This window comes from Acinonyx jubatus, chromosome E2 (assembly GCF_027475565.1).
Source record: "Acinonyx jubatus isolate Ajub_Pintada_27869175 chromosome E2, VMU_Ajub_asm_v1.0, whole genome shotgun sequence".
NCBI lineage: Eukaryota > Metazoa > Chordata > Mammalia > Carnivora > Felidae > Acinonyx > Acinonyx jubatus.
In genome coordinates this window covers 31,293,591-31,317,958 of record NC_069396.1, presented here as the reverse complement: position 1 = coordinate 31,317,958, position 24,368 = coordinate 31,293,591, and the positions used below count along the sequence as shown (strand labels likewise).

Below are 24,368 nucleotides of genomic sequence, written 5' to 3'. Positions count from 1 at the left end.
TTACAAGCAGAGATATTAGAACATGTGACAAGTCCCTCTGTGCCTCAGTTTCCTAATTTGTTACATGGGGTTAACACCTGCCCTATCTAGCGAGGGAATGGCTTTGAAAAGTGCAGAGCACTATACAGATGCTCAGGATAATGAGATGTTTTACAAAAGAGCATTATTCCTCTGCTAAGAAGTGTACAGCCACATTCACATTTTCTATCTGTGAAGGTTCTTCTTTGAAATGAAATTGAGACCATAAGCAACATCCCTCCCAGTGCTGCCTGCCTGAGGTTTTACTCGGCCACAAAGCAAGGGCTTCTTTTCATCATGCATCACATTGGAGTTCAAGCACTGAGAGGTACTTTTTACCAGTGGTGAAAATAGCTTTCTTTTCACAGCAGAAACACAGAAAAATGATTTCCCTCTTGATGCTAATGTAGGGACAAGGCTTATTCTACAGTTGTTGCCAAAAATGCCTTCCTTTGGCTCTGTCATTGGTGTATTCTTGCACCAGGGAGATAGGGGTGGGGTGAGGTGAGAGAGCATGAAGTTATAGCTTTATTTAGTATGTGAATAATTAAAATTTTGAGATATATGTTCAAGTGGGAATCCTGTTCCATTTTCATTCTGCTTTAAAGCCAACTGGATACCACGTTCTCAAAAGTCAGTTGATACAATCCTGCATGCATTTAATCAGTCTTGATCATACCTTCCCCATTTGGACAACCTCAGTGCTTTTTAAGTCCCTCACCAGGCTTGCAAGACCTTCTACAAATCCAACTTCTAACTTCCTTTCTAGAACTTTCTCCTGCTCGCCTCCCCAGAAGCCCTGTGTAGCCAGTCTGCTATATTGTCTACTGCTGCTTTGATGGTGCTTGTGATTTCAACATGAATGGCTTTTCTCCTGCTTCCTGTTGTCCGGAGTCATCTCCTTCCACCAGGATAGGACTTCCATCCCGGCCCACTGAAATCCACCCAAACTTCAAGGCACATCTTAAACACCGATGATTCCATGCAGCCTTCCCTAACGCCCCAAACCAATTACAATCTCTTCCCTTTCTAAATAAATTTTCAGTTTCTTAGAGTACCAAAAAAAAAAAAAAAAAACCCAAGAAACAAAAATACAATCACCCAGAACAATTTGTTTAGTTTGTTTTGTCTCTTATTGTCATGTTCATATTCTGTCTGCTGGGTACATTTCTCCACCACGATAAAAAAAATAAATAAATAAATAAAAAATAAAAAATAAAAAAGCTCCTGATGTTGAAGATGGCTTATTATCTGTTTTTTTTTTTTAACCTTTACTATGGAAGATTTCAAACATATACAAAGTAAACAGAAGGCCTTGTTTATTTTCCTATCTCCTTTGGGACCTATCACAGTGTTTTGCGTGTAGCAGAAGTAAATTTAAGTAATTAGGGCCGTAGGCAAATGGAGTTGCCTGTCTGCATATCTAACTCCATGTTTCGTGGGTGGTTAAGCTTTTCCTCCAACACACTGGCACACACAAACCCATCACACCTGTAGGATCCTAAGCAGCATGGTGGGTTAAGCCGTTCACAGACTTTAAAATTCAGGGATAGTGTTTATCCCTAAATTTACTTCAGATGGTCAGCAAAACTAACTATATTTGAGGGGGGTGAGAAGAAAATTCTATCTAGGAATATTTTCTAAGAAGATTCTAATCTGGTTGTGAATCTGTGCGGTTTTTCTACCAAGGCACATTTCTTCTAAATGTGCACTGCTTCATGGGTAACTGACAAATAGGAGGGCTCTGTAAACATACTAGAATCATGGCTCTTCTTTACCTTGCATTATTAGCTGACACAAATCCTGAGGTCTTCTCCTTCCAAAACCTCAACCTTAGACTTGTGAGTCTATAATTTTAGACAGACTTGTTTTTTTTTTTTTAACTTGTGTCTACTTAGCCCATTAATTTCTGCCCTGTGTGTGTGTGTATATGTGTGTGTCTGCGTGAGCAATGAAATCCTTACAGCGAACCAGAATTCTAGAGTGATAGATTACGCGCGCATGCTGTGTCATATCCAATTAACTCAGATTGACAGTACACTGCATTATTCTGTTAGTGCATGGAAGATCAATAAATATGGGGAAAATCCACCGCGGCGCCCCACTTTCCCATCCGATTCTAGTAGATCGGCGGCGGATCCTGCCACTGTGATGTGTGTGCCACAGCCCAGGCAGGCAGGTGGTATACAGACACCATTCAAACTTGGCCTATTCAATCTCAACGCCTCTAACTCGCCATTCATGCATAGCAAAACACCATCTGGTCCTATTTTGCCTCCAGCAATCACAGCTGACCAAAAACGATAATAACAGCTGTTGCAAAACAAAAGCCAAACAAAGGGGGTGGGGGGGGGGGGTGGAAGGAAAGGTTAGATTGAAGTCCAGTGCTGAAAAATGCTCCATGAAGTGAGTTACGGGAAAGAAACCATTCAGATGTCTGAAACCCGCTGAATGGACACAGCAGAGGAGTTCTACTTAAGCTTGAGATATTAATCCATCTGTCTAGAACGCCTTCAAACCTCCGTCAGGTGGTAATAAATTGCAAAAATTATGCTGCACGAAGGCATTTAAGCTTTTGTTCTTTGAGTTGGGAACTAATGACCCCCGTGTCAGCTAAAAATGAAAACTCCTTATGTTCCTCCATCATACAGCAGTACAGGTTAACGCAAAAAAAGGGAATGTATTCAGCTAGAGTAACTAAACAACGCACACCGGGCAGGGGGAGTGAAAAGGTGTGAGCGGTAGAGGCGGGGGCGGGGGTGCGGAGGGGCCTCCTTCACGTCTCGAGACCGCTTAAGAGGGAAGGCAGTTAGACCATTTAGAAATCCCACTAATCAGATACCACATTTCTCATGTCTATTTTTCATTACCCTGATTTATTTCTGACCTGTAACAACAACAACAACAACAACAACAAAAAGTACAGCAAGTACTTACTGACTTCTCAGGCATAGGAACCAGTCACATGTATACATTGAAATACACGTTGATTCATAATATGCCTTAGTGAATTCTGAGAAAAATAATCTGGTGACAAGGTTGGAGAATTCTTTTCATGATTCAAGCCTTTTGACATTTTAAGCATACAGTTTTGCCTGATTAATTTTCTTAAACTGTCGTAATTAAGCTATTTTTTTTTGCCTTGAAATTGACCGTCAGTGGCTTAGCAGCATTTAATCAAATGTGATAAAACTCAAGATTTACAAAATCATTTAATAGATGTTACAACACCTGCTTCTAACTGCAAACAGTTGAAAACAGACTTCGCTTGCAATTAAGTCTTATCACTAGTGACATTTTTTTCCCAAGCAATACTTCATGGGTTTTCAAAATGACAATGACAGAACTAATACACAATTACTGTCACATGTAGTTTAGCAATTAATTTTGAAGACGTTTGTCTAAAGGTTTCACAACAGAATATAAAATGGTTCTTATTGTTATGTAATGTTAGTTTCAATTCACAGAAAATCTCTTACCATCAGCTCTCCTTCTGATGGGTCCGAGGCAAGCAGATCATTTCTTTGTGGAACACAATTGCCTCCTTGTCGATGTGATTAGGCATCATTCTAAGACTGTTTGAACACTGATACCTGTCAACTAATACATCTTATGAAAAGCTTCAATTTAGACATAAATTTTTCTACAGCAAGAAATCTATAAATTTATAATTAGAATCTCTTGCTGTTCAATATTTGTACATAATACAGAGTACGAGAGGACTATGAAATATTGAAAGCTGAATTCATTATTCATAGCCCACAACATACAGTAAATATTCTTTGAAAATACAACAACAACTTGGAGGAATCCATATTCCATTATGTCTGAATGTCTTGTGCACGGGAGCTACGGACACCCTACTCACACCCTCATGTTTTCCAGATTAGGATTCTGGTCAGGGCTGACACTTGCTGTTTTTAATTTTCATTTTATCATAAACAGTTTAAGACTGTTGCCAGTGGTAATTTGCAATTTTTATCAAGACCTCTTCATTATAGCTTCTGACAGGACAGATGCTGTAATTAATCATGCAAGACAACTGGGGATAGTGGTCACACTGTTCTCAAAGAGGAGCCACTACAGAGCAAGAAAAGGGGGGAAGAAATGAGCACTGAAATAATGATTTTGGCTTAAGAATCAGCATTCGCCATCCCTCTTATCAGCAGTACCAACACACTGCCGGCAAGTTCTGGCCCCAAAGACAAGACAATTGCTTTTTCCTCTATACTTACCTGTCCCTTGCATCTTAACAAAAGGATCATTAAAAAAAATAGTTTCCATTTTTTAAGAGGTCCTGGGTGTGGGCCATGCAACCCGAATTCTTGGCAATGAGCATCCTATTTCTGACTGAAAACAGAGTATGATGCGTTGGCTCAAGAAAAGTTGGTATGTGGCCTGTTTTCCCATAGCATACGTATTCAAGGAACCGAAAGTGAAATTTGACATATCATTTTATTTGAAAAGTGAACATTTTCCTGGTTGTTGCATCAAAATACAGTCCACAGTTTTTACTGAAATGTGTTTATTCTATAGCAAGATAAAAGCATTTTTTTTGTTTTAGTTAAGCAAAATACAAACAACTTAATCGCTGCTATCATAACTCATAAAAAAGTATAAAACAGCATAAAAACACAATAAGCAACGTAGCAATGAATGGTTTATGTCACCAGTGTTTACGTTAAAGCCTCATGTATGAAAACTTTACAACACATGATATGAAAACTTACAACTTTGAAAGAAAATATTTACATTGATTATTCAGATGTGGTGCGCCTTTTAAATATTCTACCGGTATTACATCATAATAAAAACTCTTGCATTTTTTTTTTAAATCTTAACTTTTGTAATAACTGTTTTCATTTAAGTGCATTTCCCTTTTAAAAATACAGTGTTTTTATTTTCGAAACTTGTCACTCAAAACACAGAATATAATATTCACATTCTTTTCTTCTAATTGGGATGAACATAATGGGCTAACAGTGGTCATAGATATCGTTACAACATATACTGTGGTTTGATTTGGAGAAGTCATGGGTTAAAAAAGTGGAAATAAGTCAATAATTGAATCTAATCACTTGTATTTTTTTTTTCTGGAGAGATTTAGGAAAAAAAAATAAGAGCTTTGGCAAAAGTCTGTGATTTACATTATTTTTTTTTTTCATGACAAAAAAATGCCATCAACTATTCACGTCATACAAATGTTTGTATGAAACTGGATCTTCCTATGTCAGGTAATTACCACTGTGCTTTTTATTTTTAGGGCTCCGGAAGTTCAAATAGCCTGGAAGTGCGGTTTATTCACTTCTGGAGAAATAAGGCCGTTTTCTATGACTCAGAGAGGCCAGTTTAGAGTCCTCAGTACGTCCCAGGATTCATTAAACGGTTTGATTCACATATTGTAGGTATAGCCTGAATAAATAAAAAAGGCATCACATAAAAGAGCACAGCTTTTCTTGTTTAAAAACAAAGTGATTTACAGTCAGCTAGAAGGTGATACTCGGCTACACTGTGTTCTTATTGCCTATCTAATAGACACTTGAGAGGACCATGTGATCTGTGACACGTTTCTGCATAACCGACCGCAACTTACAAGCTTCGGCCGCGTTCGGGTTACCCTCCTCCGCCACTCGCCTCCGCACGCGCGTGCGCCAATCCGGGCGCGCCTGCCGCGGGCGCCTTCAGAAAATACTGACCTGGGACAACACCGGAGTCTGTGGCTGAGACTGTATCTGTGACTGGTGCTGCTGAGAGGCTGGCTGCGGGCTCCCGATGGCGGGGATGGGGGACGTCATCTGGGAGGTGACCGGGGAGGGCTGCCGAGGAGAGGGCTGAGGCGGGTGCTGCATGTGCTGCTGCAGCTGCTGCAGCTGGAGCTGCTGCTGGAGCTGCTGCTGCAGCTGCTGCTGGCTGAGCTGCTGCTGCAGGTGCTGCTGCTGCTGCTGCAGGTGCTGCTGCAGGTGGTGCTGGAAATGCTGCTGCTGCATCTGCTGCTGGAGCTGCTGCTGCATTTGGTGCTGCTGGAGCTGCTGCTGCTGCCTCTGCAGGTGCTGCTGCTGGGTTTGCACGGAAGGGCTCCCCTGGGCGGAGGACGCCGAGCCCACCAGGGTCGTCCCCATGGAGCTTATCAGCGGGGCCCCAATGTTCGAGGGCATGTTGGCGGCGATGGTGACCGACGTGACGATCTGGTTCATGGGGAGTCTCATGGTTAGGGGTTTGGGGGCGATGGACCTGGGGAGCGACTGCTGGAGAGTCTGAGGTGAGGCTGATACGGTCCCGTGCTGCGACAGCGGAGGGTTGAGAAGGAGCGAGGATGTCAGATTGGTGGACGCCAGGGTCTGCTGAACGGAGCGAATGGTCTGGGCTTCTGCGGATTCGGCAGCAGCCTGCATTTGGGGGGAGAAAATCCCCAGATATTAAAATACCCAAGTATTTAAAATAGTCAACTGTTTTTTAAGTATTGCAAATTGATTTAAAAAAAAAATGACCACCATTTTTCTTCTCTGGACTCCATTTTCCTGTCCTTTGACTTTTCAGCTCCCCCCCCCCCAAAAGGTAGAGTCAAATTCCTTACCCCTTGAATCGGGCTGGCCTTGTACCCTCCTAGGCATCTGCCATCACCATGTGCGTGACAAGGGGCACAGGGCCCAGTCACCCACCACTCAAAAGCCAGCCAGTCGGCCAACTGCCTTGTCCGAGAACAAGCCCCAGCCAGGTCCAACCCCCTTGCCGACTGCAGACCAATGAGCAGGACTGGTGGATCCTGCCGAGTCAGGCCTAGATTGAAGAACCAGCCAGTTCACTGGCGCCCTCTGAGACACAGGCTTGTCTTTTCAAGTCACTGGGCTTTGTGGCTGGGTGTTACACAGCACAAGGTAGCAAAAGATAACAGATACACATGTTCAAGAAACAACACCTCCAGCAGTGAAGCCTGAGCTAGCCCTCATCACTATGACTCATACTGAAAAGACAATAGACTGCCGGGGAGTTCAAATTGTGCCCCACTACTTGGCAGCTTCATGACTCTGGGCAAGTTAATTCACCCACCTGTTCCTCAGTTTCCTTACCTATAAAACGGGGTGTTATGGTATTTACCTTATGTAGAGGTTGTGAGAATTAAATTAATTCCTATGTTGTCAAGCATTTACAATAGCGCGTGGCACAGGGGACGCCTTTAGTAAATGTTAGCTATTTTTTATTAATTAATAATTATTCCCAGAAAACTACTACTAGAAAATGTCAAAGCTCTACACTTCCAGGCAGTGTATGACAATGCTCACTTGAATATAGGAGGACTGTGGCTGAATTCCTTAGAGATACTAAATGCAAGTATTTTATGGCTTAAGAGATGTTTTAGTTTACCCAATATCTTCAAAGATTTCCAGAATTTATCACAGGAGTCCTAGGTCAGGGGAGAACGTTCAACACTCGGGTGTCTGAATAATGTGTCATAAGATAAACAACTGATCTGATCTGAGGCTCAACACGGAGAGAGGCTATTACATTTTGCACTAAAAATACGTAATCACCTCCACAAAGATAAATTCTTTTACTAATGTAGCCGTGACTGAAGTGATTGCTCTTACTGGCTATTTTCTTCTCTTGTTCTTCACAAAATTAGGTGTTTTTGGAAGGGGAGAGTGGGAGCACCTTGGAGGCATCAAGCTGGCATCCACTCTTCAATGATACTGAATGTTTACATCCAGCTTTTTATTACTCCCATTTATAAACTCTACTAGTAGAAGGATCTTCTGAGTGGTGATCTTATGTTGACAGTCACTCAATGGAGGAGAGGCCATTGTTGATGGATTATGTTTGAACACATCATCATGGCGAAACACCAGCTATGGGTGGACAGCTCTCCGATTTTTTACGGAAGCTTGGTGGGTTACACGCCTACTGGAGGTTCACGTTCTAAAGTCCTCAGGTAAGAAGAAGCCTGCAAAGACTCATTAATCATCTTTAAAAAACTATGAAATCACCCATAAGGTAGAATACACACAGTGTTCTACATATAAACAGGAAAACAATTCTTATATATTCTAATATTTAAAAATCACCCAGCTAGTCTTAAGAATGAAACTGCAAGGGAAGTCTATATTTAGACCCCTGGCCAATCACACCAGTGTGCCTTTAAGACACCACCATACTGGTGAAGAGAAATGGGTGGGCGAGTGGAAAGAGTTCTTGCTTGCCTGCCAGGTTTACTGCCTGTGTTTTAATATTAAGCTTCTATTAACTTTTGTTGGTTGGTTACCACGCCCCTTTAAATTGTGGATTCCAAAATGGAACCGATACTTCAGATGTGGTCTAATCACCATGCTGTACAATTAGATACTATTTCCTGTGAGATCATCACATTAGAAGCTATTTTACACTTTTGGTTCGGACTGAAATTATTCTGAACTTCTACTTCACGGACTATTTTAGGTACCTGCCAGGACTCTGAATATAAATTAAGGATGCTCTCAAACTGCACTAACTTAGTGAAAAACAAAAACAAAAACAAAAACAAAAACCCAAAATACCCCAAACAAACACTGCTTTATATTTATTCTTTTTAAATTCCATCCTGTTGGTTTGGGGGACTCACTAAGCTTTATTCTGACATACTTCTGAATCGTGACTCTAGTCCCCGCTGTATAACTTTTATGGTGTCCCTTCCACATCAGTCACAGACTCGATGAGCCCAATCATGGTTGCTATTTTCTGGATGTCTTTTGAGATACTGCCTCTTGGCTGAAATCCATGTGTGGTCAATTATTCATGCTCTAATACACAAAGATCACCTATGCCTGCTTCTGGGTAAATGAATGAATAAATGATCCACTTAGGAAGTACATGTGCACTGCTCCTCTAGCCGGGTCACTCTATCTAATTAGCCAACTATACCTCCATTCTTAACATCAGTAGCCTACACATTCGGCTGTGTTCTGCCAGTAGGCAAATCTGAGTCCAGAACTGGTACGTCTTTTAATGTGTGTCTTCCAGTGTCTCAGAAAAAGGTCTCACTATTGACCTCGTGAATGTTTGTATTCTCTTTCTAATGACGCAGAAGTTGTCCTAACAGCGGACAGCTAAACAAGGGGGACCCCTCTTGATCTGATTTGAACTGCTGCTGCTGGTGGATCTTAATATAAAGAAGAAACAACTCAGGGGAAGAAGAGAAAAAAGGAATGAAGCCCTTTTTAAATTTTTTTTAAAGTTTATTTATTTTGAGAGAGAGAGAAAAAGCGAGCCAGCAGGGGAGGGGCAGAGAGAGACGAGGAGAGAGAATCCCAGGCAGGCTCTGCAGCCTGACACGGGGCTCGAACTCACGAACCTCAAGATCATCACCTGAGCGAAACCCAACAGCTGGACCCTTAACCGACTGAGCCACCCAGGTGCCCCGGAAGTAGCCCCTTTTGAAATGGCTTTGCCAACAACACCCACCATGCCCTGCAGCCTCGTGTGGTACTTCTGGCAACAAGCATGACAATGGAAATGAATCCCTGATTGCCAGACGAAATATATCAAGAGCAAAAACATTAGTTCAAATTATTCTCCCCAAAGCCTCTCAAAATTCTCGAGAGGCTAAAGACAAGGTTAATTAAATGTTAAAATATAACGTAATAGCTCACACTCCTTTTGGATCAAGGTAATAATAATCCAGAGTGACATTTGCTTTGGGATACTGGTGCATTTTATAATACATCAGGGCCCATTTGTTCCTCTATGTAAAATACATATACGTGTCCTTTTTTTTTTTTTTTAAGTATTTGGAGCCTAATTTTATTTTAAAAAGTCGTGAGGTTTATTTATGTATATGATGTGGGACAGTTTGGGCAAATTGCAACATCCCCTAGGACAATAATAGAAGCACTCGAGAATTTATGATAGGATGTCCCAAACCGCCTGGCCAAAATACCGCCCAGTTTAAATGGAGGACATGGACACCGATCCCAGTCCCTGACAAAAAACAAAAATGAGAGGCTATTCGAGATCGGTCTTTAATTTTTGTGTTTTGTTAAACAGTCTCAACACACATAAAGTGAAGCTTCTGGAAACAATGGAGATGCAGCGGTTTAACTGAACTCCTATTTTTCATACCATCATTGAGGTAATCTCCAATGGGAACAAATAAGCTAATGAATTGTTCAAGACGCCTTTTTTTTTTTTTTTTTTTTTTTTTTTTTGCCAACTGTTAAGGGGAGCTGCCTGTATGTGTTCAGTGCACTGGGCTGTTTTCAACACTGTAACTCAGAGACTGGCCGTTTCTGCACGGGTTTACCTTAGAAACGAGGCTGGCCCTGTACGCAGCCAAGGCCTTCAGGTATTCTTTTTTGGCAGCTTCTGTTTTCCTTTTATAAACCTATTAAAAGACACAATTAGCATCACCGTTAGCCTACAAATTCTCAGCCATAAAAGAACGGCTGCACAAATTGGGTCACAACGTAACTCACAGAGAAAGCTGGTTTCGGTGGCTCTGGTTTTTAAACGTGAAAACACACACACACACACACACACACACGAAAACAAAACCCTGCCATCCCCACAGGAGCACAATTTGGATGTGTACGATGATAAATGAGAAAAAAAGATTTCAGGTTGTGGCCTAGATGCCTTGAGAGAGCCAGCTGAGGGCCTCGCATTAAGGCAGCGGATGGGGTATAGCAAAAAGAGCAAAATTTGCTACCAATCGTTCAAATTACAGGAAATCACGAGTTTCTCCATCAGTGTCTTCTCTCGCCCTGACACACGTCTAACCTGCACCAAGTAAGAAGATTAAAATAACACCAACAACAGGTGCGGTGTGCGAAGACGTAAGAGAAAAAGACGGAACTAGCACAGTTTTCTTCTGAAGGAAAAAAACAAAAAACAACGCAGAAATAGTTAAAAGGTGGTAAATTTCCATTAGTGAGGCCAACGAGTTACATAAACAAATCCCATGATTTGCTCTTCCTTTTCTTAACAGTATCTGACGGTAGTGTGTTAGACCCAAGTGCAACTGCCTTTGTCTCCAGAGGTAAAAGACGCAGCAGCTTTGGCAGTCCCTGAGGATTACATTTCTGGGACAGAAAATCAGTGCGCCACATACAACAATAAGCTCACCGCAAATGGGCAAATTCTATAGCTGCACCATCCCAGAGTAACCAGCGAGTAGGAATGAGGTCATGATTCATAAAAGAAAACTCGAGGCCTTGGCACTCCTCATTCCCGAAATGGTTATTCCATTTTATTCCCAAGGGAGGTCTGGTCATCTGAGCACACATAATGTGAAATCCCATTAATGGTCACTGGAGTTTGATGAGAGGTGCATGAAACTCCCCTTTGTGTGGAGGAGCCTCAAGGGAAGCATAGGAGGTGAGGCCCCAAAGGAAGTGTCTCCCACCAGCTTGGTAATCTCTCAATACATCTCATACAGCCAAGCTTTCAAATGAACTTGGAATAGAATTTTGAATGCCCGGGACAGTACTGAGACTCACAGAGGTGGCTTCAAAGTTTGGAAACCCACTGGGACGGCACAAAGGTTCGGGAAGATGATCAGAGAAAAGGCAAGCGGGATGGTCCTGATCGGTTTGTAGTGCCCTTTCTGAACCAAGGGGGCAAATACCACATTATCTAACGTGAAACGATGATCATCAAAAGTTTATGCTTACAGGATATTGCGTGAATTTCCCCCATTTCTCCACTGAATGGGTTCCCAACACGAACCCTTACGGGGGACCGAGAAATCCATATACCTGGGGAGCGGCTTAGGTTTACACAACTGCGTCTCTAAATTCCACAGCTTAGAAAGGCCTTCATAGGAAACAGTCATATTAAGTGAACATTCACTCAGAGAAGATGTAAGAAATACTCTGGTAACTTCTTGATTTTATGGTCACAATGGATCTCTACCTCACCTGCTTTTGTTCTTCTCCAAGGCTGTCCCACATAGATGCAACGATTTTCGAGACCTCTCCAAAGGTTGCATTGGGGTTTTGACCTTTAATTGCGGCCTGTGTGTCTCTGAAAAACAGGGCATATGCTGACACTGGCTTCTGGGGCTCATTGGGATCTTTCTTTTTCTTTTTCTTTGGAGTCTTGGGCTTCTTGCCAGAATCTGGAGCAGCTCTTTTCTCTCCAATGGCCTGCAAAGCAGGAAGAAAATTCACTGCCTAGAATGTACTCGCAGAGAAGGCAGCAAGACCTAACCAGATCCACAACTGTTCTTTTAAGGTTTTGTTAAGCAGATTCATCAATGGATGAATCACTGGCGAAAGCAGGGGAGGGGTAAGTTTTCTTAGAGTTAACTGGACAGCAGAGATTAGAATTTAGAACATTGATTAATGAGACCCAGAAGTATCTTCAATACATTCACAACATATGCTCTAAATAGCAATTATGAGTAATGAAAAACAGAACATTATACCAGGCAATGAAGTGTGTGCATATGTGTGTGTGCATTACATGTGTACGCATAAAATATTTTACATTTTCAGAGGTCTTAGAAGTAAATCTAAATAATAATTCAGGACGTGGATCATATTCAGATATTTGAAATGAGGTCCCTTGCCATAGTCACCTGCCATATATATGATCAGTCTGAATCGATTTTTTGAAGCTTCAAGTTTTATCTTACCAGAATGTTACTTGGCTAATGGGTCTCCAGAAACGCCAGTGGAAAGTAGCTACAATCCCTAAGCTTGCACAATAAAAGAAAGGTCGTCTTTATTTCTTTAAGCAATTAAAACTTTCTGAAGAATAGGATAACAAGAAACATAAAAAATGTCAAAAGTCCTTTAACTGGAGATAGAAAGGAAATTGGTATTCTTCACTGAACTAAAAACCAGTATGAGAGCAATAACTGATACTTAAAATCACCCAGGCTACAAAGAAGACTGATAAGAAAAGAGTTATGATATATGGTGACTAACTCTGCCCAGAAGAATCCTGCCATAGAGACAGTAAATACTTCACACATACTTATCATACAAACTCTCTGAGATCAAAACCACAGACATGACATGGGTATAGCTCCCTACATTGATATACCAATGAGCTCCAGAGTAACCTGCTACTACCATTATCTAACGTCAGTGATCGTAAAATATCCTTATCAGAGAAGCAGGAGAAAAGATACATCAGCCTTGTTTTATCCCCCTAGATTATAATAGGACCATACTGAAGATCATTTTGCCGTTAACTTCATCAAGAATGCTGAAATGTTTGACAAGACCAGTTTTAAAAGCCAGTCGTGGGGGAAGATCAACAGAGATAGACTCAAGTTGCTGACAGATTGGTTTTTAATGGCCTTGAGTCTTGAATCCTAAATTCAAATTTTCCGAGAGTATCATTACTTTCTGCATGACAGTCATTTGAAACGTAATCCAATTACTGAAATTCTCAGGGAGGAAACTGATTAGCGCCTTGTTTCTGAGCGCTCTGGACCCTCAATGTGTTGGGGTATCACAAGTCCACTTCTCGGCGGGGCTATTACACACGCTACTTGAGTGGTAACAACATCCATACTTCATACAAGTAGTTACCTACTTCAGAGGCTGGTAAGCCACATCTCACCTCTTCTCCAAAATGCCATCTTTCATAACTCCCACAATGAATGCAATAATTTTCAATAATCTTTTTTTCTTTTTTAAATTCTCAGAATCAATGCGACTTGTTTAATTCTAGTTAATGAATCTGAACTTCTCGTAAGGCTGTCAGATGCCTTTCAGTTAGAGCTTCAGTGGGAGCCAAGTTTTCCTTCAGTGAAAAAATACTGCTTTGGCCCCAAGGAAAAAGATACATACATATACCACAGATTTTTCTAATTGAGTCCAACAACTATATTCGTTTCTTGGAAGAAAATTTGGCACTGTTTGCAGCAATAATGCTCTGACCAGTGGCAAGGTGAAAGCGATTTCCAGGGCAACCTTTCCCAAAGAGCTCAATCTCCCTTCCTGTAAAGTAGCATTCAAATGTTGACAACCTTTGATATCTTCCTTGGATAACCATGACGTGCCCTAAACATCATTACCTTTTAAGAATAAACCTGAAATGCAGAATCTTGCAGTTTAAATAAAATCTTAGAATTAATTCTCCCACAGGAACCTGCATGTGATTGCCTGAAGAGGGTTGGGAAAGGTGGGGAAATAGTTTTCCTCAAAAGAGACACAATCAATGATAATTTTAATCTTTCTTTCTCGGCTCAGTTGCTTAAAGGAGAACAAATTGGATTCCTTGCCTTTACACGAAACCTAGACTCTTGCTTAAAATGGAGTAAGCTAGGAGTCACAGATAAGGTTCTCCTTAGCCATGACCATTTCAGTGTGGTACAGAAGTGAGTATCAGATCAGTGGAAATGTGAGTGAAATGAAAGGAATCCATCTGAAATGTGTTATGGCCAGTTGTAACCTAGCCGTGCCTTATTCACATCCCTGTTTCTCACGTCACCTTACGAAAGTTCTTTTGAGTGTGAGCAGAGACTGGTCATCCATTCACCCAATCTGTGTCCAGTAGGGTGCTACCATATCCAGTGGGGTGCTAAGATGTCAGGACAGATCAAACCCTCCTTTAAATCCCTGCAATAGATTCTAACCTCGCTTCCCTCTTCCTTCATCACTCTCTACCTTCTCTAGCTCTTCTTTTTCCATTTGCTACTTAAAAATAAAAATAAATGATGCTCAGGGCTCCTTATGCACTCTGAGAAATCCTGATTACTTGCACGTCTTCCTGTCTACGTGTGATGGTCCCCAAATCGGTTGTTCTCCCTCCAATGAACTGAGTTCTAGCTCAAATGTGGGTGCATCAAATTCAACCCATACCATGCCAAACTCTCATCTTTTCCATGGGAGAAAAAGTAACATTCTTCTTTCTCTGGGCTGATTCTCTCATTTGCTGTATCCATGCTAACTCTCGTATTAAAACCCCATTTATCTTTTATTCCTTCAAACCCCAGCGGATCACCAAAACTTTATGATTCTCCCTCTTATATGTCTCACGGATCTGGTACCTCCTGTCCATTCCTTCCTTTGCTAAAAGGAAACTCTTCATGACAAAAAGATCTTCTGATTAGTTTCCTTTCCTCCCATCCCTCCCTTTGTAACGCATTCTGTATACAGCCAAAGCCATCTTTCTAAAGCATAAAGTTGCTTCTGCTATTCCTCTATGCAAATCATTAATCAGCTCTCAACGACCTGCAGGAGAAAGGCTTCCACATTTCAGCTACTGCTTTCTTCAATGCCTATGTCTTTCCTCCCCATATCAAACTGTTCATGACACTCATAAATTGACATGTACTTCCATTGCTCCTTCGACCAGAATGCTGGCCTCTCTCTTCTGCCTCACAAACTTTTATGTATCCTCTTAGACCTAATTCAAATATCACCTTCTCAATAAAGTCTTCCTCAAATCACTCTCCCAAGCAGAATCGATTACAATCTTAGCACACCAGATACATCAATTATACCACTAATCACATCTGGAGCTAGTTTTAAGCATTGCTTTTCGTCCCCCGTGGGGAGCCCCAGAGGTAGTAATTCTCTTATAAATCTTTATGTCACCAGAACCAAGTACAAGGCAAAGCACAGAGTAGGTATACAACACATAATGAATAAAGAATGAGTAATTGTGTATCTTGGACAAGTAACTTTAATGAAACAGAATACCTTTCTAGGCATTCATAAAGGTCCCACCTGCAACTAAGTTTTTATTTCAACCCATGCATATTTGAGCATGAGCATCACTCTCCATGACAAAAGCAGAGATGTGCAACAATTAGAACTTACTAAGTGATAAACATCATCCAAGGTGCAAGGTTCCCCAATGTGACAGCGGCTCAGCCAACTAACTTGATGAAACTTATCCACATGGACATTAACTTAGAACCAGAGCACTTTAGTATAGAATTCCTGGGGAATCTAGTATAAGCCTTCCCTTCTGCAGACCGGGAAAATCATGCCTACATGAGTTAAGTGACATGTTTGATGCCTTACAATCAGACGGAGAAGCCAGATCTCCCAATTTCCAGCAGAATACACTTTTCACACACACAAAAAATGAATAAGTAAAGGGGGGGGGGGGAATCAAACCATCATAAAGTTAAATGCTAGCCAAATCCACGAAGAGAAGGCAGGAACTACCATGAATGAAACTCAAAGACACAGCATGAGGTGATTCGAAATTCTTGGGTACGTGACACACTAAGGTAGTCAACTTACTCTGTTGGATTCATCAGCATCCTCTTCATTGATGGAGCTGGAAGGGGAGGGTGTCGCTGATTTGCTTGCTGGAGGTGAAGGAGACGTGTGAGGCATATTGGCGCCTCCCAAGTTTAACCCCAACTGGGCGCTGAGCTGAGACTGGTTGATGGTGGTGAGCTGAGTGGGAGGCATGATCCCAGAGCGAGCAGCATCAGTCATGTGGACGATGGACCTCATGATCAAGGAGTGATCCTGACGGTACTGGGGCACTTGCGTGTGGCTCTGGTCCTAAAAAGGCAACAGTCAACGAGGAGGTGAGCTCTCCGTTTTCTGAAATGTCAACAAGCTGAAAATGTTAGCAGTTCCTTAGACAGGTCTGACCTATTCCGGGATGATGGTCCCTATTCATTCATTAACTAGAAGGACTCTTGCCTCAAAGTTGAAGGGTCAAAAGCACTAAGACCAAATCATCCAGCCTAGTCTATTTCACTCTAGAACTGTCACTAAATGGCTTTAAAAAATAATAGTAAAAGCCTATTGGCAAAGAAGGATAAACGTCCAACTCAGGCTTCTTATTGAGGAAACAGGCAAGAAGGAAAGGGTTGAAGCAGGGGTTTTACTCCTTCCCAGCTTACCAGGTGGGTCTTCCAACATTCTCACACATACTTCTGGTACCATTCCCGTAGACCCAGCTCTACAAGGGTGGGAGAATCTGGTCTTCACTTGACCCTTCCAGGAATGCATTTGACAAGCAGAGAGGAGGGGCTTAGGGAGGCACAGAGCCAACATCTGTTTGCTTCAGGGCACCCTTTCTATAAAACCCTCTGTGGTTAACCAGAGGGCCATTCCCAGTCTGAATTCCATTGTCAATGGCATCTGGAAGTCATTCAACATCTCTAGGACTGGGTATCACTTTCTTCTCCTGAACCCTTTAGTTCAACCCGCCATGATTTAAGATACTAATGGATTTTTAAAAATACATATGAGGAAGAAGCAGAGATCATCAGAAGTAGCTTCTCTGAAAGTTACTGCAGTGACTTCAAGAGCAGCCCTTCTGTTGTGGGCAGTCATTTAAAAGGCTTTAGGGTTGTTGCTGCTATTTCTTTTTTTAATTTTGAAGAATCAAAAAATGAAGACCTGCTTTTAAACAACTTACTTGAAGACTTGTCATTTAGTGTGAGTCTGTGATTTTTACCAAAACCAAATTTCTCTCGACTCACAGTGACCCGGAATCTAATTTTATACAGAAGCCTATGAATTCTTAACTGTTCCTCTTTTGAGTCTCTCTGAGAAGACTTACTTTTGCTCTTTGAAGAAACAAATGAGTTGTAAATACCCAAATAGGAGCGTTTCGTTTCTAAATATCAAATATATAAACATCACTAAATAAGAAGCCGCAAATATCAATAGGAAACTAGTTGAATGCACGATGATCCAGCATCCTGTAAGTATTACGAAGCTTTGTAAAATAATGAATTAGATTTATGTGTATTGACTTAGAATGGGGTTTCCAATCTTGGCTCTATTGACATTGTGGAGCAGATAATTCTTTGTTGTGAGGCTGTCCTTTGCACTGTAGGATGTTTATAGCAACCCTGGCCTCTTCTAGAACCAGAAGCAACTTCTCCTTCACCTGACCAGTCATGACCATCAAAAATACCTCCAGACATTATCTCTCGAGGGGCAAAATTCTCCCATCTGAGAACCACTGACCTAGAGGGATATCCAAGATATAGAAATTGAAAAAGATGGGGTGCCTGGGTGGCTCAGTCAGTTAAGCATCCGACTTCCGACTTTGGCTCAGGTCATGATCTCGCAGCCAGTGAGTTCGGGTCCTGCATCGGGCTCTGTGCTGACAGCTCAGAGCCTGGAGCCTGCTTCAGATTCTGTGTCTCCCTCTCTCTCTGCTCCTCCTCCACCCACTCTCTCTCTCTCTCTCTCTCTCTTTCTGTCTCAAAGATGAATAAATGTTAACAAAAAAAATTAAAAAAAAAAAAGAAATTGAAAAATCAAGTTGTAAAATAATTATAGTGTAGAGTCTCCTCTTTTTTTTTTTTTAAGAAGTATCTAAACTTTTAACAATGGTCACATTATAAGAGAAAGAACTGGAAGGGTGAAGAGAAGAGCATCTTAAACGTTTCCATTTATAAAAACACAAAACAAAATGAATGAAAAAAACACACTAGTGAGGAAAAGCTAAAAAGATCTATGAGTAGTTTAAACAGTAGAGCTAAGTGCTAGGGTTTCATCTTAAATGTATAAGCTTCCCATTTCTTAATACTTTCTGAGTTCCTAAACTGCTGGGGAATCCTGGAGAAACGTGTCACATGTACCAGAACAATCCCACTCCTCCTGGTCTCACTGACAATACCGACACCCTCTTCCGCTGTCCCTGAAATATTACATTCCACTTACTGGCAGGTGTCCCTCTGCAGACGTGTATCACAAAAGTGGATTTTACAGTGTCGGTGTGTCCTAATTTGTTTTTATTGATTGGCATCCTACCACTCATTTAGCCATTCCTCCTAAAAAATTTGAGCTGTCTACCTGCTCTCCCATGCTCTTCTCAATTTCCACCATTGCTTGCTTATGTCGCTTCTACCCTCCAGCTAGTGACAACTGAGTGATCTTACTCTTTTCATTTAAAAAATTTTTATTTATTGATTGATTTGTAACTTTTTTTAAAGTTTATTATTTATTTTGAAAGACAGAACACACATGAGTAGGGGAGGGGCAGAGAGGGGGGCTAGAGAGAGAGAGATTTCGCACTGTCAGCGTGGAGCCCCACGTGGGGCTCGAACCCACAAACCACGAGGTCATGACCTGAGCCAAAACCAAAAGTCAGACACTTAACCAACTGAGCCACCCAGGTACCCCATCTTATTCTTTTTTTTCAAGTTTATTTTTTTTTTTTTATTTTGAGAGACAGCGTGAGCAGGGTAGGGGCAGAGAGAGGGAGAGACAGAATCCCAAGGAGGCTCTGTACAGTCAGTCCAGAGCCCAACATAGAACTCATTCCCACAAACTGTGAGATCATGACCTGAGCTGAAATCAAGAATTGGACACTTAACCAACTGAGCTACCCTGGCACCCAAGCGATCTTATTTTTAATTCTACTCTCCATATAGGTCTTTCAGAATGCACTTTAATAGCCCTTTCAGACTTATTTAAATCTAGATGTTTTAAGTATTTACAAGGAACTTCCAGATTACATTTAAATTGCGTATCTCAATTCTGACTGTAAAATAATAAATCAGCTAACTGGCGTGACCATGAAACATGATGATCTGATTTACACAACTTTCTCGTTAACAGAGAACTTGCTTTGCTCCAATGCCTATGAAATTCAGCACATACAGGTATTTGATTGACTTATCCCACACCTACTGCCTTTCAAATGGAGCTCCTGGTCAAACAGAAGGCCAAGAAGTAAGTTTTCTTGGCTTCATCAGCTCTTTCTAAATTCCACCTGCAGTGTCACTGAGCTAGCTTGATGGGAAAACAGCGCTCTCGGGAGCCATGGCCCAACAGTGGCGACATGTGTTGACAGAAAGAAATGAATGGGGCCCCAGGCTCTCTACTGCCATCACCCCCCTTTTAATGAAAGCAGTCTATATTCATTTATTTTATAAATTGAGAGTGCTCGTAACATTTCACTTAAGAAAGAGAGAGAGGGAGACAGAGAAATAACAAGAAATTTCTACCTTGGGGACAGAGAGAAAACTACTCCTGAAACATACTGGTGGTGGGGCCCAGGCCTTGCCAAAACTTCGAGCCATCCACATAGCCTTCAGACCCCCAAACATGCTGGCGCCATTTTTCTTATCTCCCATAGGACAAGGCACCAAGGTCCTCTAACATATTTTCCAGTAACCCCTGAACCACATAACTGATGCATCAAAATGTGCTAGCATTTGCCATGGTCCACAATTATGCCATAATAACTTTCTATGCATGACTATTACAGAACAAGAAGATTAGTAGTGAAAGCGTCTCTTTAGAAATTCAAGTTCCTTTAGGGCCACCAATTATTAACAACTGCCTTGGGGAACTTGTTGATTCTTAGCAGCTCCAATCATTTTCCTTAAAAAAAAAAAGGTACCCTTTGAAAGATACTTCCTTTGATCTTAGGACTCCCACTTAAAAAAAGAAAGATGTCAGTTCAGTTTAAAGGTATTTATTAAGCACCTGCTATGTGCCAGGCCAGAGCAACCAATATACCAATGCTCAAATCCTTGAAAACTAGAAAGCTAGCATGTGATTCTTTTAAGCATTACCCAAATTAAACATGATTTAGAATGGACTAATAAATATACTCTGACAAAGTGTAGGCAAGAATAATTCATATATACTCCTCAAAAATAGCTCGCAATTTCTCCCAGTAGTCACGACACAATAAAGAAATGTATAACCACAGATACAGCCCTAAGAAATTAATGCATTTTTGAAAATCATTACCTCTCACTTACTAAAATTAAGTCTTTACAAGATTTTTTTAAAAAATTTATTTTGAGAGTGAGAGGAAGCAAGTAGGGGAGAGGCAGAGGGAGAGAGAGAATCCCAGCCAGGCTCCACACTGTCTGCGCAGAGCCCCAGGTGGGGCTTGAACTCATGGACCGTGAGATCATGACCTGAGCTGAAATCAAGAGTCAGACGCTTAACCGACTGAGCTACCCAGGTGCCCCTAAAATTAAGTCCTAAAGCCTTACCAACGATCACCGAAAGGCAAAGCAACTAGCGGGTTATAAGAGATTGCCACGATTATATCCCACATAAGAACGGAAGGCTGGTAGCTTTCACAATTGCAGGGTTCACGTGTATCATTTCTTAAAACAGTTCATCCGTTGGGAAAAACTCATTCTCTCTTCTTCGTCTCACTCTGATCTCTGATGTTATTAGATAAGAGTTTCCCAACCTCGGCAGGACTGACACTGTGGTCTGGATGATTCTTTATTGGGGGAGGGGTCTCCCGTGCATTGTAGTCGACTTAGAAGCATCTCTGGCTTCTGCACACTAGGTGTCAGGAGCCTCCACTCCCCAATCTGGTTGTGACAGCCAAAATGTCTCTAGACATTGGCGAATGTCCGCTGGCGGGCAAAATCCCGCTCATTTGAGAACTGCTTCATTAGACAAATATAATGGAAAACATCATCTTGGGTGTGGAGGGAGTGTCCGCAGCCTATGTTTTGCTGGTAAGAATAGAAAACATTTGCATAAACAAGACACAAACTGCGATAAATACTGTGAGGCAAATAAGTAGGTTAAAGAAAAAAAGTTGGCACAAGAATAGGGTTTACGTTTGATGGGTCAGTACGAAAGGCTTCTTGGTGAGGACATGTGAGCAGATACCTGGGGCATGAGGAGCTAGCCAGGGAAGAAGGGTACAGGAATCATGTTCCAGGCAGAGGGAACAGCATGTGCAAAGTCTGAGGTGGGAGAGAGCTTCGCTTGCTTGAGAAATGGAAAGGATGCCAATACAGATGGGAGCAGGGTAGGCAGGGTGAAGAGTGACATTCAGTGGACTGGGGAGGTGGCAATGAGCCAGACGGTGCAAAGGGTGGGGGTAATCAGGGAAGGCTTCCTGAGGAGGTGACCCACTAGGGCTGAGGTATAAAGGGAGAATAGAAGCTACTCAGCTAGAAAAGAGGGAAGAGCATCCAAGGCAGAGCAGAATATGTGCAAAGGCCTGGTGCATGAGGAAGGAAAGGAGGGGCCAGTGTTACTGGGCCAGGAAAAGCAAGACTGGCATTGAAGCTGTAGAGGCAAGGAATGGCCACAACGTGACAAGTCTTGTAGTCGATCCTAGGGAGTCTGGATTTTATTCATAGTGTAGAAGGATGTCGTGATAAATTTAAAGGCTTTGTATCTATCTAGGGGGATTATTTATTCCAATAGATAGTAACTGATTGCCCTTCATGGGCAACCCATTGAAATCAGTGGGGGACAATTTGGTTACAATATAAATAACACAAATATAAATATATATCCTAACACTTTAACCTACATTTCCTACATTTTGAAGAGTACCCAATTCTTTCTGAAAGGACAGGCCATGGACTTCACAAAATAATAGGACGTGCAGGGTCTTCTATTTGCCTAGAAGTACAGTTCAACGAAGCCTTCATGGCCTGTGTAGGTCTTGGTGTGGGGAGTGCTCAGCTGAGACTGGCTCCTCTCTCCACCTGATAAAAGAGCCTCTTTGTCTTGTCTTTTTTTTTTTTAACAGGAAACCAAGGAACGGAGATTTCTGGTGGTGGTCCCTCATTTTCTTAAATTGCCTGAAATCTAGTCTATGACTGAACATTAACCATTTGAGTGAACTGTTAAAATCTGAATAGTTTTAGGTTAAATAAAAAGGAAACTTTGGATCACTAGCATAAATTAAAAACCGGGGACACCCGTATCAATGGACTGCCAAATAAATACCAAGGAAAGGAAACAACACCTTTACGGTCAAGGTATGGGGCCTGCCTAAGGCTGTGAGCCTTGCTTTCTCTTATTTAGAAAGATAAAAGAGGGGTGAAAGACTTATTAGTCCCAAACCGAGACTTTCTCCTAGACTTAATCAAGATTGAAGGAGGCTGGCAAGGTGAAAAATGTCCTCCCTGTATGAATCACAACGGGATATTACTGCCCGCCCCAACCCCCCACCATACTTCATATAAAGATATGTGGGGATTCTGGGTGGGGGTGTGGGGGCGGGAAATGAGCAGTTTGTTCAGACTTTCTCAGCCAACAAAACTCTCCCTCCTCTACATATTAAAATCTGTCTTCACTCATTCTATCAGGTCTGGAGCAAGGGTCTGGGCCTCTATGACATCTTGGTGCCTGAACAGGGACTCTTTTCCCTCTCACCCCTGGTATTTATTATACTATCTCTTGCTGCCCGCTCGGTACTATGTAATTACACATCCTCTAGCGTTGGGTTTTGGTTTCTTGTGCAAATGGAAGATAGAGGCTTTCAAACTGATTCCTTATTTTTAAAACCACACATTATTACTCTGTTTTATTTCCTTTTACTCACGACAGTGGTGCTGACTTCTGTCTGGGTTGATTTTATCATAAAGGACTTTGAAACATCTGATACGCACCTTCCATGCAAATAAATATTCTCTGTAACGATCCAATGTTAGGTTTTCATAAGAGAGGATAGCATCTAATTAAGAAGCAAATAACCCAAATATATTAGCGAGTGTGACTAAATAACATTTTTCACTGTGGTGTTTTTTTTCAATCAATATTTCTTGAGAAACGGAGCAATTAAACAATTATCAGTAATAAAAATTGCTTCATATTAATAAAGATCAGAGAAGTACAAATATGAAATTCAGGCCCGGTAATTTTATGCTCCATTACTTAAGTTACGTCTATTGCGATGTTAAAACTTTGTTTCCAAGTGAACAGCAGGCAGCTGCCGTGCAAAGCTAGTATATTCCGAACCCCAGTGAACCCTGAAACAAACACAGGTGTGACAAATGCATACCAATGATAATTACAGACCTTCAATACCACAAACTTGAACTTCACCAAAATAGATAATTTTTACTTAATAGCTACTCTCAGGGTTGTAATCAAACATACCTACACATGAGTGTTTTGTGAAACACATTCTTCCCGAGAGCTAATTAATAGTTTCTTAGCAAAACAAAATTTCCAAGAGTTTACCATAAAACACTTAATGGTATTTCAGCAATATACCCTGTAACTCCTTTGTTTTACCAAGGAGTCAGCTCCCTGCTTATTTTATTCGGGTCTAAATGGAAAGTTTAAAGGGGGATTCTGTGTTCACAGCTGTTTGGAACTTTAAACCCCCCTCCTCCACTTTTTTATTTAGTGGTCAAGGTATTCTCTTCACAGCAAATACGTATTCCTTCGTCGTTCTCTCATTCGTGCATATATATTCGACGAATAAAATATTTACTGAGAGCCTGGAATTGTATTCCAGCCCAGACCCTGTTCTGGCCACTTCACACAGGCAAGAGGAGGGGACAGGATGTGAACAAGCAACGGAAACCGTGTCAAAGGGCGACAGGTGCCATGAATAAAAGGATGGGGCAGTGGCATGGAAAGTAACACCCATCCCTCTGAAAAAACACTGGAGTCCTCAAGCCAGTTTTATTCGGGAATCTGAGGGATGGAAAATGGTGTCTCTACTGTCCCTGACCCACTGGGAGTTACTGGCAATAC

General features: G+C 41.6%; 1 protein-coding gene across 5 annotated transcripts in view; it reads right to left on the bottom strand.

Moving 5' to 3' along the window:
• Positions 1-4,454: 4,454 nt before the first annotated feature.
• TOX3 (TOX high mobility group box family member 3) overlaps positions 4,455-24,368 on the bottom strand; it is a 107,386-nt gene continuing 87,472 nt past the window's right edge. For 3 of the 5 annotated variants that reach the window (XM_053209920.1, XM_053209918.1, XM_053209917.1), the window contains exons 4-8: positions 16,200-16,469; positions 11,904-12,131; positions 10,289-10,369; positions 5,715-6,404; positions 4,455-5,430 (exon numbers count right to left, since the gene is read on the bottom strand). In XM_053209920.1, the coding sequence (XP_053065895.1) occupies positions 5,377-5,430; positions 5,715-6,404; positions 10,289-10,369; positions 11,904-12,131; positions 16,200-16,469 (1,323 nt within the window). In that variant the 3' untranslated portion in view covers positions 4,455-5,376. Of the gene's footprint in view, positions 6,405-10,288; positions 10,370-11,903; positions 12,132-16,199; positions 16,470-24,368 lie in introns of all 5 variants that reach the window. The other 2 variants (XM_027044386.2, XM_027044385.2) reach the window with 1 other exon arrangement.